The 14,900-nt window shown below is 39.7% G+C and overlaps 1 protein-coding gene across 1 annotated transcript in view; it reads left to right on the plus strand.

Annotated features, from left to right (window-relative positions):
• Positions 1-14,900, plus strand: part of RAB38 (RAB38, member RAS oncogene family) — a 67,276-nt gene that overhangs the window by 17,802 nt on the left and 34,574 nt on the right. Inside the window, exon 2 of the mRNA XM_032397657.1 lies at positions 6,564-6,844. Within this exon, the coding sequence (XP_032253548.1) occupies positions 6,564-6,844 (281 nt within the window). The remainder of the gene's footprint in view (positions 1-6,563; positions 6,845-14,900) is intronic.

Consider the following 14,900-nt stretch of genomic DNA (forward strand, 5'->3'; position numbering starts at 1 on the left):
ACATAATGTGTATAATATAGGACAGAAAATATTATAAAGATATATATTATAAAAATACATATTCCATATAATATGTTGTGTATTTTTATACCATATAAAGATATATTATATATATTTTTAATTTTATTTTATTATGTTATGTTAATCACCATACGTTACATCATTAGTTTTTGATGTAGTGTTCCATGATTCATTGTTTGCGTATAACACCCAGTGCTCCATTCAATTCGTGCCCTCCTTAATACCCATCCCTGGGCTAACCCATCCCCCCACTCCCCTCCCCTCTAGAACCCTCAGTTTGTTTCTCAGAGTCCATAGTCTCTCATGGTTCATCTCCCCCTCCGATTTACCCCCCTTCATTTTTCCCTTCCTGCTATCTTCTTCTTTTTTTTAACATATAATGTATTATTTGTTTCAGAGGTACAGATCTGTGATTCAACAGTCTTACACAATTCACAGTGCTCACCATAGCACATACCCTCCCCAATGTCTATCACCCAGCCACCCCATCCCTCCCACCCCCACCACTCCAGCAACCCTCAGTTTGTTTCCTGAGATTAAGAATTCCTCATATCAGTGAGATCATATGATACATGTCTTTCTCTGATTGACTTATTTTGCTCAGCATAATACCCTCCAGTTCCATCCACGTCGTTGCAAATGGAAAGATTTCATTTTTTTGATGGCTGCATAATATTCCATTGTGTGTGTGTGTGTGTGTGTGTGTGTGTGTGTATGTGTGTGTATATATACACACACATACACACACACCACGATTATTTCTTAAGAAGATGAGAATAACAAAAACATAATCCAGTCTGAAACTTGTTGCAACAGATATGTACATAACCCTGTTAGAATAATAGTCAACTTGCTCTTCAGTATTTTACAGTGCTATGGTGGAGACTGAAGCATAGATACATAGCATGATAAAGGTGAATAGTGTAGGATAAAGAAAATGCTGTAGGGTCACAAGAAGGAGTCATGTTTCAGCTGGGAGGCCAGGGAACGTTGCCCCAATATAATGACATTTCAGGGCACAATTGTAAGATGCATAGGATTTCACTGAGCAGAGTGGGAGGAAAGATGGGGAAAGAATTCAGACTTTGAGAGCAGAGGTATGAAAGGGCAAGAAAATCAGGGAGTAATGGAGGATGTGTTTTGGAAAGAATAAGTACTCCCGTGTGGCTTGGCCATGGAGTGCGTTGAAGGAAGTGACAGGAGGAGTTTGAAAATGTGGTTGGAGCCAAAGTCTCCTTGTGTGCAGTGTTAATAAAGGTGTCTGTTTCTAAGCATGTAAGAGTCATTGAAGGTAGAGCATACTGGTAATGTTTACATTTTGAAAGTGGATTCTGATAGAAATAGAGTTTTAAGACTTCACCTAGGGAGTGCTTAAAAACAGATTCCTGGGCCCCACACAAAACTAGAAGTGTAAGAATCTCTGAAGAGCAGGGCCCAGGAATGGGTATTCTCTAAATACCTAAGAGGATTTTTCTTTACAGCTTTATTGAGATATAATTGGCATATTAACATTGTGTAGATTTAAGCTGTACAACATGATGGTTTAATATACTTATATATTTCAAAATGATTACCACAATAGGATGAACACCTCCATCACCTCACATAATTAGCATTTTTCTGGTATGTGGTGAGAATACTTAAGAGCTACTCTCTTAGAAGCTTGCAAGTATATAATCACCATACTGTGCATTAGATCTCTAGAACTTATTTATCTTATAACTGGAAGTTTATACCCTTTGGCCAACATCTCCCTGTATCTTCTACTCCCAGTCCTGGCAACTGCCTTTCTACTCTCTGTTTTACAAGTTTGGCTTTTTTCTTTTCTTTTTTTTTTTAGAGAGAGAACAGATGAGTGGTGGGGGGTAGGCAAGGAGGGGCAGAAGGAGAGGGAGAGAGAGAATCCCAAGCAGGCTCCATGCCCATCCTGGAGCCCAATGCGGGGCTCGATCTCATGACCTGAACTGAAATCAAGAGTCAGATGCTTAAACGACTGAGCCACCCAGGTGCCCCTACAAGTTTGGCTTTTTTGGATTCCACATATAAGTGAGATCATACAGTATTTTTTTCTCTGACTTAATTCACCTAGTATAATGCTGTCATTGCTTTTGCCCAAGTTGTTGCAAAAGGCAGGATTTCCTTCTTTTCCATGGCTGATAATATTCCACTCTATGTATACACTACATTTGCTTTATTCATTCCTTCACTGATGGACACTTAAGAGGTTTCCATGTCTCAGTTCTTATGAACAATGCTGCAGTGAACATGGGGGTGCAGACAGCTTTTGAAGATGGTAATTTCATTTCCTTCTGATGGATGCCCATCTAGTGATCTCTTATGCTGCCAGAATGTCTGAAGACCTGTGTTTATATTTATTTTAAGGGATAGCAGGAGTGACGAGACCTGAGATCTTGAGAGCCTCAGTTAGGAAGCTGTCAGGGCTCCCGGTGAGGGCCTGAATGGGAGCAGTAGCAGCGCTGATGGGGGAGGATCAGGACCTGCTTCAGAAACAGAAGCATTGGTAGAATGTTGGAGACCCTTTAGGCAGAGGGGTGAGGAAAGAGTCAGAAGATGACTTGAAGCTACCGCTCTGGCGGGCAGTGTTACTAGTGATGCTAAGAACTGGAGGGAACACCGGGGCATAGCAGGTGAAGAGCAGGATGCCTGCATCCGAGGAGGATGATTAGAGGGCTTCCCAGAGGCAGTAATGAATTTAGTTTCAGGTATCCAAACCACTATTTTACCAATGAGGAGAACTGAGGTTCGGAATGCTACCTCACTGAGCTCACAGAGCTATTAGGTTAGTGGTGGAGTAGTAAAAGAATGTGTCCGGGTTAACAGAACACCAACTCGCTTCCTCCTGTTGTTTCTATGCCTATGTAGAGGATTTCCGGCTTGGTTATGCCCACTGAGAACATCTCTAGAGTACTAATTACCAAGTGAAAATATCATTAAATACACATTATGACTGTATTGCCTGTGTATATTTTTAGCTGAGTCTGTGACACCAAATGGACCATTTAAGGCTGTTGGGAGAGAAGCCAAGCATTGATTTACTAGGAATATTTTAACTCTAGAAGCAGAAAAGCAGGAAGGGACCTTAGAGGTCAGCCAGAACAAATTCATTTTACAGGTGAGGAAACTGAGTCTCAAAAAGAGAAATGCATTTGTCTAAGGCTGCACTGGTAACCAGTGATTAAGACAAAGACCCATGTCTTCTGGCCGTTCAATTTATTGCCTTCTGCAGCAAGATTTTCCAAATGATTACTGCAGCCATTGTATTAACTTTTGTGATTCGGTTCATTGCTTTATCATTTAACTTTCCTGGAAGCTGGACACTGAATCATGAGTCACATTGACATGGCCATGGATGTGTGTGTAGAGTCTAAGAGAAATGGAAGCCTACATATGGTGAATTGGATCATTTTCGGTGCAGGCATCCAGTATGACACGTCTTAGTTTAGAAGTTCCTCAAGGGCAAAAAACTATGTATTTGCAGCACAAAACACAGAGCCTGGACCATATTAGCTATTCAGTAAATGTGTATTGAATGAGTGATCTAAGCCCACTGGGAATTTTTGAACTATGTTTTTTTGTTTGTTTGAAGTAAATTACCTATGATGAATTCATCAGGTCTCTACATTGCCCATATGTAGGCACTCATGAAAAGTCACATGGTTCTCATTCTTTTAATAAGAAACAGCAGAGAGAGCTATCAGCTGACGAAGGATAAAATGTGAGCACTGGAAATGCCCTTGTCTGAATGTGACCTCTCGCCAGAACACCGGATATACAAACTTTTCAAGTCTGCGGGCCCAGCGACCTTAATATACAAAGATCACTTTTTTTCTCCTTGTTCCTGATCTAGCACACTTACCCTCACAAACTCAAACACACACAGACACATACACACAAACACACAGATTGTCCTTTTTGAATTCCTACAAAGGTGTTAAGCCTATACATAGCTTTTTTGCTAGTCTTAAAAACGACCCTTTGCCATATATTTGAACTGTAAAAATCTTTCTTCTTGAGGACCTCCTTACTCTACTATGAAAACCTCTGGACAAGCAGATTATTGAATAACCCATGACTTTGCCTTTCATCTGATTAGTTCCTGCAAGGGATCATAAGACAACTGCACAAAGCCCAAAGGCCTTCAGAGTTCTGAATGATCACAGAGGGCTTTTTTTCCCCCTATCTTCCTAAAATGTCATGGCCATCCTGAGCAGTATCAAAGGGGATCACTGTTTGTATTAGGAACCAAGAAAGGAAAGGAAATAAAAGAAATTTAAAACTCATTTGGGAGAAATGAAAGTTCAACTGTGGGTTGTGTGTCATATGAAGAGTATTATGCCACTTTCTTTCATCGACTAGATGATTGTGGGGGGACAAAGAAAAGCTTCTGTGGTAAAACCCGTGTAAGAAATGTTTTAGGGTCATCATGTGCTGGCCCTTACAGAATGCTCTTCTCTCCACTGATACAAGTATGAACACACAGGCTCACCCACTAGGACCACTAGGGCACCAAACTTGACCTGCGTCCATTTTCACTAAGTGCTAATGGATCATGTCCTCACAATCTGCAATGCTCATGCCCACGTGACTATAACAACCTGCAAAGAGGTTTTTTTTTTTTTTTTTTTTTTAAGATTACTTATTTATTTGACAGAGAGAGAGAGAGAGACAGTGAGAATAAGAATGTGGGGCTCGATTCCAGGATCCCGGGATTACGACCTGAGCCGAAGGCAGACGCTTAACTGATTGAGCCACTCAGGTGCCCACAAAATGTGAATTAAAACTCACCATCACAACACCTTGTGCTCAAAGTTAGTGTGAAGTGTTCTTAGAGATGTTGACCTGGACCTGGTATTTTCTTAGATACCCACCAATTTCATCATTTTATTCTTTTTGCAATAAGTTGGCTTATTAAATATACACTTCACTTTGCTTTAATTTATATAACTTTATAAGATTCTTACCATAAATAAATGACCAAATCAGAATAAAAGACCTTTGTGTGGTCCTACACTTCTGGAGTTTTGGGTTCAAAAAATACAAACCAAGTCTTCATTAGCTCCTGTCTTCAGCTACTTCTAGTGGCTAGAGTTATAAGCAAAAGGATTCATTTCATTTTATTAATCGGCAGAAATCCCAGTAATTTTTTGCCATAAATTCTGCTCTGGAACTCTGATTTCACTACCTACATCATATTGTCTTTCATAATTTTTAACATGCTGGAGAAAGGCACGGAAATCTCAACGGCCAGTTAGTTCTACGGTCCCATGCTGGGTGCTTTCCATATGTTCATTCATTTCATCCACATGACAGCCCTGTGAGGTACACATTATTGCTGCCATTTTGCAGATGAGGAAGGCTAACCTTAGAGTGTTTAACAAACTGGCCAACATTCACTTAAAAAATTAATCAGAGCAAAAGTGATTCTAGCTGATTGGTCTAAATAAGACCAATGCCTGCCTGCTTCTCTCTCTCTCTCTTTCTCTGTCCAAGGGCTTTTCTTATCCAATAGATTGTAGAGTACTTAAGGCCATCTAGTTTACTGTTGTGGTCCAAGCATGTAGTCTGGACACTGGCATCGATATAAATATCTGTTATCTGTTTAGTTGCGTTGAGTGGGACACTCTTGGTACATAAGCGTGGAGGAGAGATAGTCTAAGACTAATGATTTAGTAGTTGAGAGTATTCAATGTTGGCAAATGACTATGGGCTCTGGATTCAAAAAGATTTGAATCTCAATTCAGGTTTGAATTCCAACTTCCAAAGCGCACCATCTGTATAATTTGAACAAGTTACTTAGCCTCTTGAGGTCTCAACATTTTCACTGTAAAATGGGGATAGTAATTGTACCTTCATGATTGTGTAAACTGCATTTCTGATGGTTAGTAAATATAAATAAATGCTAGCTACTACTACCCTTAATTGGATTGACTGTGGGTGCCTTTTAACATACTACATAATTTAGTTATATTTATTATGTTTATAATTTATAATTTATCACCCACTAAAATGTAAACTCCATAATGGCAGAGATTTTCATGTTTTAATCAGTGTATCCCAAGTGCTTAGAGCAGTTTTGTCCAGTAGAACATTCAGGGATAATGGAAATGTTCTATACTGGAGTCGTCTAATCCTATAGTCACTGGCCACACGTGGTTACTAAACACTCGAAATGTAGGTAGCTAGTGTGACTGAGGAACTGAATTGTAAACTCTATTTAATTTTAATTAATTAAACCTAAGTAGCTGTGTGTGACTAGTGGCATGCTGTACTAGCACACTTCTAGAACCTTACACGGTATGCAGAAGTTTTAGGAAATAAATACTTGTTAAATGAATGAATCCCTTCTGGACTCAAAGATCAAAAACAAAGCTGCATGATTGTATATTCAGCTCACTCTAAAGATGAGTACTGGAGAACTTTCCTGAGTGATCTGCTCACACTGGAGGCCTCATGAGGTTCCAATATGTGATTTCATTTACAATTGTAATAAGGTTTTGATTTCTATTTCTTTTTGGTGATAGGTCAAGAAAGATTTGGAAACATGACAAGGGTCTATTACCGAGAAGCTATGGGTGCATTTATTGTCTTCGATGTCACCAGGCCAGCTACATTTGAAGCAGTGACAAAGTGGAAAAGTGATTTGGACTCAAAGTTAAGTCTCCCTAATGGCAAACCAGTTTCCGTGGTTTTGTTGGCCAACAAATGTGACCAGGGGAAGGACGTGCTCATGAACAATGGCCTCAAGATGGACCAGTTCTGCAAGGAGCACGGTTTCGTAGGATGGTTTGAAACATCAGCAAAGGTAATGTGAACTTAAAGGAGAAATGTATTAGGCAAGAGTCAGAAAGAAAATAATCATATGATCATTGTCATCATCATCATGATATTAATATGTGTTTGTCTAGTGATTTATAGTTCCCAAATTGCTTGAAGCTCTTTCTCATCTCAAGGGGATGAGTGGGCAGGGCAGAAATTACTATCCACAATTTAAGATGATTTTGGCTAAGAGAGCAAAAAGCGACTTGTACGTGGTCTCAGTGATAATGGTTAATAACTGTTTGTTTATTGAGTGCTTATTATCTGTCGGGCATATTTTATATGCACTTTCTCATTTAGTCCTCACACAACCCTATTAGGTAAGTATGGTTTTAGAGTAAATGAAAGAAATGGGCCTCGCATTCAATGTCACTGCCTAATCCATGTATTAATTAATTTACTCCGTCAATATTTAATATGTTCTTCTGTATGCCGGGAATTGTGCTTTGCCCTAGAAGTGAAAAGATGGCAAGAATGTGGAACTATCACATTGGGAATACTGGAATAGTGGAGTGAGAGTAGACAGCAAGTGTAATTGCAAAGAACATCGTGTTGTTTGGCACTTCTCACTTTTCTGGGGGGCAGAGGAGTAGCAGGATGTGAGGAAGAATCAGGGCTGGAAGATGAAGAACCCGATGTGGCATGATAAGGATATTATCTTCTGCCCCATGCTGCTATCTCATTTGTCAGAGATATCTCATTTGCTCTACTCCCTTTTGTTTTTGCTTATATTTTTGTATCTCAGTATTAGAGAGAGAGAAAAAAGCTTTTATAGTAAATTTTGAAAGTTAAAAAAAGCATATATTAAAAAAATAAATGTTTCACTGTATTTTTCTGCTATTTCCTGTGTGCATATATTTTACATTAATATATATGAAATAATTTATGTTTTATATTTATAAATGAATTGTATATTGAAATAGATATTATATATTTATATAATATGTATTTATTTTACATATAAATATATAAATATATTTTACATTACTAGGATTGCATTCTGTATAGTTTTATATCATAATTTTCCCATTTTTATTTATTTGTGGAAAACATATTAAAGACTTATGGAGCACAGGCACTGTGCTAGTTGCTTGGGATTCAGCTGTGAATAAGATAGGCATTGTCTGTGTACTTATGGAAATCACACTAAGGCCTTATTGCAAACATTTATGCAATCATTTGAGAATGGTTTGAAAATATAATGTGAATGGATGTCATTCAAATAGACTGAGGAGGAATCTCTGACCCGTTTTATGCTGGAGAGCAGAATGGACCAATTTTCCCCAAGGACTAGGGAAAGATAGACAGGAGGCAGATCAACCTGGAGACCAAGTAACACAGTAGTCGTTGCATTCCTATGGGAAAATGGCAAGGCTTTGAAAGAGGGTAAATGCTATAGGGATAGGAAAGAAAAACCTGATTTGAGACTCTCACTGAAGGTTTTTTTTTTTTTTTTTTAAGGTAATTATTTATTTATTTTGAGAGAGAGCGAGAGAGAGCAAGCACAAGCAGGGGGAGGGGCAGAGGGAGAGGTAGAAGCAGGTTCCTCGCTGAGTGGAGAGCCCAACACGCAGCTCAATCCCAGGACCCTGGGATTAGGACCTGAGCCAAAGGCAGATACTCAACCAACTGAGCCACCCAGGCGCCCCTCGCTGAAGTTTAAACACCAGCTGCGTGGGGTTGGGGGATGATGGAGGATTAGGCAACTGCGTGGGGTTGGGGGATGATGGAGATGGAGAAGAGGGTGGTGGTGCCACTTTCTCGGTCATAGTTGGGATGCTTTTTTGTTCTGGCCACATGCCCTGGATGGTCTCAGTGTCTCCCTCCTCTCTCTGGTATCTCTGAGCTGGTTTGTATCTGGAAGTTGCTACTTCCAGAAGTTCCTGGGTTTTTTGCCTTCCTTCTTGGAACCACGGCACACTAGTATGCTTTTCTCCTTCTCTCTTCCAAAACCCTTTGTTTCCCCTATTTCTTAGGATTTTTCCTTTGATTCAGGACACAGTATCCATCATTTGCTGTTGTCTTTCTACTTTTCTTGTCAATGAACCCTTTTGGTTTGTTTGTTTGAGGGATGATTCCTGTAAAGAGAGAAATGCAGAGCAAAACTCACAGGTCTTATGAGGTTACAGAATTTTGAGAAATATGACTTTGTTTTTTGAATGCGGGGCTTGAACTCATGACCCTGAGATCAAGACCTGGGCAGAGATTAAGAGTCAGATGCTCAACTGACTGAGCCACTCAGGCACCCCAGAAATAATGACATTTTTTATAGTTTGATTTTTGGATGTTAGTCTGGCTTTTTTCATTTTAAATGGCAAAATTCATGTGAATTCACCTATTCTCCTTATTCCTTAGCTCCACACTCAATATTATTCTATGGCTTCTGCATATTCCTTCAAATTCCTTTCTTTCAAAAGAATTGCTCTTCTGCCTGGAAACTCCACGTACAGGGGTAGAAGAGTAGGATTTTAGAGAAATCCTTTTCTCAATAGGTTACTTTCCATCTGAAGGGCAAACTGGAATGAATGACTCATCTATTTGGTGAGGGAGTCTTCCATCACTCACTCATTCATTCATTGAACAAATGTTATTGAACAGCTGTTATGTACCAGGCTCTGGGAAATATAGCAATGTATAAAACACACAGAATCCTGACCTCCTGGATAATGATAAACAATAAAGTATAAGTAAAATATATAGGGTGTTAGAGGAAAAGTGTTAGAAAAAAAAAAGAAAGAAAGAAAGAAAGAAGGAAAGAAAAAGGAGAAGAAAAGAAAGGAAAAGACCTATGAATTTGTAGGGAGGACTAAACTTGCTTGTGGACCAAAGAACCTCTTGGCCATTTTCTTTCACCTCACTCTGACATTTCTTGCTCGACCGCTGCAGTCAAACTCTGCTTAAGAGCATGAGGTTCATTAACTTAAGGCCTGACTGACCTACTGTACTTAGATACAGGATTTTTAATCCTCCAAATCCCTGCCAGTGTAAACTTTGAAGAGAAGCTTTGCACAGAGAGAGGGTGGAGGGATTTCACAAGCCTGAAGTACGCTGAAATGCTAAAGAGGGTACAAGGCCTCATTGTACTGCGTTCAACATCTTCTTCCCTCTAAATGTACTGCTACTGAAATTGTCCTAATGAACGTGTCTTCCCGGTGCCAGGTTAGTATTCAAAGTTAACACCTAGAATCTCAGGAACAATGCTGCAGCGTTGAGGCTGGAGTGTCAAACTGCTCCAAAAGTCTTTTTAAAAGATCTCTGATAAAACTGATAAAACTCTGCTTCCTTTCTGAGGATAGTATCACAGCATTTGCAAATAAAGGCCCAGATCAGACTATCTACCTGAAGACAAGATGACAGCATTTGGAGACTACGATCCACTCCTTTGATTACAACATTTGGGATCGGGGAACATTTCTCATAGAGATCTTTCTCTTAGAAAGTGAATCTACTAATAATTAAAGTCCTTTTGTGTGATGTTGTAATCATTCATTCTGGTGATAAACAGCTGATTTCATTTTTTTTTATGTCTCTAAAACTTTGAATGCGTCAAAAGCCATGACCTTTGGCTTTGACCCCATAGCCATGTCTTGCAGCAACTGTGGCTTGGCCATTTCTGAAGCTGAAACTTGCAGGGTGGTGGAAGAGTTTGTCATTGGGACTAGTCTCCATCTTGCTGCTGAACCTGCTGCTGAACCTACTGCTGAGGGAAATTTGCCCTCTTGCTCTTTAGTCTTCAGGAATAACTCCGTGCTCTTTAGTCTTCAGGAATAACTCCGTGAGAGTTTTCATGTCTCATTGCTGTTGCTGGAACATTCATGATAGCCTCTGGCTATGAATTAAGAGCGAAAAAATAAATTGTATGCTAGCTAGCATCTCTGATTTTTTACATCATCTCTTCAAATATTGAAACCAAAGGAATAAAAGGAAAAACTGTTTCTCCTAAGTTGAATTTTCTTTAGTTTTCAGCCTTTGCATTCTTTCCCTTTCTCAGCTGCATTTACTTGAATTCCACCTGTGGATTCACTAGGGCCAGATAATATATATTTGTGATCACATGTCCCATTTTATAAGGACATTTATGGTTTATCCTGCTGTCCTAGCATAATTATTGTAACACCCCCATTCCTGGGTTGTAATTTAGATTTACACAATCATCCTATAGATCAGGAGCTCCAGTACATCTCACTGTCCGCATTATACCTGAGTTCTAATAATGTCTATTTTATGTATTCCTGTGCCCAAGCCCAGTCTTGACAATACATTTTGGTAGATTTGTCTCTTTAGGATGAGAGCCTTGGTCTGTTCTTGTTGGACCATCCCCAATGTTGGGAGTCCTATCTTCTGGGGCCTTCTCAGTGGCCAATGGGGCCCTGCTACCTGCTGACCCATTTACCTGGTATATTGGTGGTACCCATGGCCTGAATCTCCACCAGTTGCTCCTTTAAGGTTTACTTTTATGGCCACACCACCCCACCTTCTAGGGTTGTTGAGAGCATTAAGTGACATAGGTATATGTTATGCCTGATTACACATATACACCATACCTACCCCTCAAGCATAACATCCCTATCCCCTGTTCCTGCAGCCCATCTACTGGTCTGGATGTCACCATCCATACTTAGCTCTGATGCACACAGCAGCTACACTCAGTAGAAGGGTCTGTTTCTATATCTCAGCCCTTTCCAGGCTGTTCCATCCTGCTTTTAGGGTGCAGTGGCTCATGTGTGGCTGTGTTTAGAAACAGGACACCGGGAAAATGCCTGGGAAATAGTGGAACAGTAATATCTATCCAATGGTGGTTACAGGAACCAAGGTCACAGACCTGCAGTGCCCCTGGCTCATGGTCCCCTCCACCTCGTGTCCTAGTCCTAGCATATTTCTATCCTATGTATAGTGACTTTTTAGGCCCCTCCTCTTGCTCAGAATGTTCTCAAATCAATGGGTACCCCAGGAAGAAACTTTCTTATATTAAACTCCACTCAATTTTAGCGTCTTTCCTGTAGTTAAAAAGAAAAATGTTGATGTGTGTCCTTCTGGGGGAAGTATACTCAGCAGTGCTCTCCATAAGAAGTTATTCATTTTTTACAGGGAGGAGGTGGTGGTCCTCAGTGTAGTGATATTTTTCATGTGTTTTGGATTTCTAGCAATTATTACATATGTTTGCTATCTTTGCGGAACTTCTAGCCATAGCAGGCTTACCTCCCCAGGAAGAACCCATAAAACTTTCTTTTGCTCTCTTTGCAGCCAGAGCACAGGCATATGACCTAGATTCCATCAGTCATACTGATTGAGCAACTAGACGAAGAAGGTACAATACAAAATCCATTTTTTGGTGGGGGTGGGGGTGAGGGGTAGGTGGAGGCAGAACAGGCCTCTATCCTTGGGAGACAGCAGAGTTTGCAGGGTCCTGCTTGACCCAGAAAGAGAATCACTATTGGCCTCGGGGACAGTTGAATTCAAGTTGAGCTCCTTGAAGATTTGCAGATTTTTAGGACCCAGCACTCAATGGTGGCTGGCAGCTGTATCCTCATCAGGCCTGTTTTATGTGGGGTTTGAGTTTTTGGAAGCTTAGGTTTGAGCCTATTTCTTTAGACTGCCGAATAATCCTGCAAGCTACACAGTATCTCTTGAATAAACTATTTCATATTTAGCGAGCTTCAGATTCTGTGTCTTGCAACCGAGAACCTGGATTAATATACATGGTCAAAGACATTTGAGAAAACCAACCTGAACGACATTTTCCCTTGCTGCGGGACTTCTCGGGACTTTGATATTCAAATGTGCATTCTGAGTCTCTAGTAAGAACCATGGCTGTATTTCTTGCTGTTTGCTATATGGGACCTTCATGCAAAGATTTTTATGCATATGAACTCATTCAATCCTTAGCATGAGCCTATGGAGTAGGCTTTATTATTATTTACCATTTGAAAGAAATAAAAAGTTGGGACATAGGTGACTTCTCTAAAGCTGTATAACTACTATCTTATTTTTTTTATTCTAACATGCTCTTTTTGTTATTTCATATGTTAACATTTCAAAATCAAAATATGCCCTAGAGCCACTGTAGATTTCTAAAATGATGGCGTGCCATACAAATAATGGCTTTTTCTGGTATCTTCTCTAAGAGGGAACTACACCCTGCAGAAGTTCCTAAATATGTTTGATCATGTACAATACTTAACAAAATAGTGGGACATGCTTAGGAAATGCTGGTCTAGAATTCTCATTTAAAGGGAAAGTTTTCTGTGTTTCGTTGTTTACTGAGTTCTTTATTGTTACTATTATTATTATTATTATTATTATTATTACTCTGCAGGCTGAAATATGCAGCAGTTAAGACATGGCTAGTTTTTCTGGAAGCTGCTTGAAGAGTAGTATCACATATCATTTATTTTATAGGCTTCTAGAAAATAGGCACTTAGAAACATAATGTCCTTATACAAATTGGAAATGCATAGATAATTCACCTGGGTATGGGTAGAGACTCATTCTAATTCATTTTTTAGTGGGTTAAGTATAGAACACCATTTAAAAAAAAACCTTTTATTTTTAAATTGGGTAGTAGGCCATCTCTGATTATTCCCATTTTTCAAATGTCAAACCATGAAAAAATTCTTGACAGTCACTGGTGCATTCACTGATTCAACACAATTTGTATTGAGTGACTGTCCAGGTCTGTGCTGTGAATGATGTATATTAAGGCCTTTCTGAGTTCAGAGCATGCTATGAGGTGCTAGTTCTTATTCTTAAAATGTTAGAATTTCCTATAGGAAATAGATATTCCAGGTTTTAGGCATCCGTCGCCAAAGAATTTAAATGAGGCTGTAGGATGTGCCTTCACTGACTTACTTGGTCCCAGCACATTTAACCTTGGATGTTTAGCTGATTTGATGAGAGCTGTCTATACTTAGGGACATAAAAGGAAGGGCCTAATCTGAAATCTAAAATTAGAGCAAAGTTAGAAGACATCATTTAAAGGAAATGATGGCGGGGTGCCTGGATGCCTCAGTAGGTTAAGGGGCCAACTCTTGGTTTCAGCTCAGGTCATGATCTCAGGGTCCTGGGATTGAGCCCCGTGTCGGGCTCTGCACTCAGCTGGTACTTTGTTTGAGATTCTCTCTCCCTCTCTCTCTGCCTCTCCCCCTGTGCGCTCTCTCTCTGTAATAATTAAATAAATCAATAAAATCTTTAAAATTATAAAATGAAGATAAAGGAAATGATGGTGGTGTTTAATGGTAACAACCATTTCATATGATGAACTCCAGTCTGTAGTACAACCATTTGAATCATTGCTTCTTTTTTTTTTTAATTTTATTATGTTATGTTAATCACCATACATTACATCATCAGTTGTTTTTTTTTTTAAAGATTTTATTTATTTATTTGACAGAGAGAGACACAGCTAGAGAGGGAACACAAGCAGGGAGAGTGGGAGAGGGAGAAGCAGTCTTCCGTGGAGCAGAGAGCCCAATGTGGGGCTCGGTCCCAGGACCCTGAGATCATGACATGAACCGAAGGCAGCTGCTTAATGACTGAGCCACCAGGCACCCCACATCATTAGGTTTTTTTTTTGTACTTTTTTTTTTATTATGTTATGTTAATCACCATACATTACATCATTAGTTTTTGATGTAGTGTTCCATGATTCATTGTTTGCATATAACACCCAGTGCTCCATTCAGTACGTGCCCTCTTTAATACCCATCACCAGGCTAACCCATCTCCCCACCCCCCTCCCATCTAGAACCCTCAGTTTGTTTCTCAGAGTCCATAGTCTCTCATGGTTCATCTCCCCCTCTGATTTCCCCCCCCTTCATTTTTCCCTTCCTACTATCTTCTTCTTTTTTTAACATATAATGTATTATTTGTTTCAGAGGTACAGGTCTGTGATTCAACAGTCTTACACAATTCACAGCACTCACCATAGCACATACCCTCCCGAATGTCTATCACCCAGCCACCCCATCCCTCCCACCCCCACCACTCCAGCAACCCTCAGTTTGTTTCCTGAGATTAAGAATTCCTCATATCAGTGAGTTCAT

Source organism: Phoca vitulina, unplaced genomic scaffold, assembly GCF_004348235.1.
Source record: "Phoca vitulina isolate PV1807 unplaced genomic scaffold, GSC_HSeal_1.0 scaffold101, whole genome shotgun sequence".
NCBI classification, from domain to species: domain Eukaryota; kingdom Metazoa; phylum Chordata; class Mammalia; order Carnivora; family Phocidae; genus Phoca; species Phoca vitulina.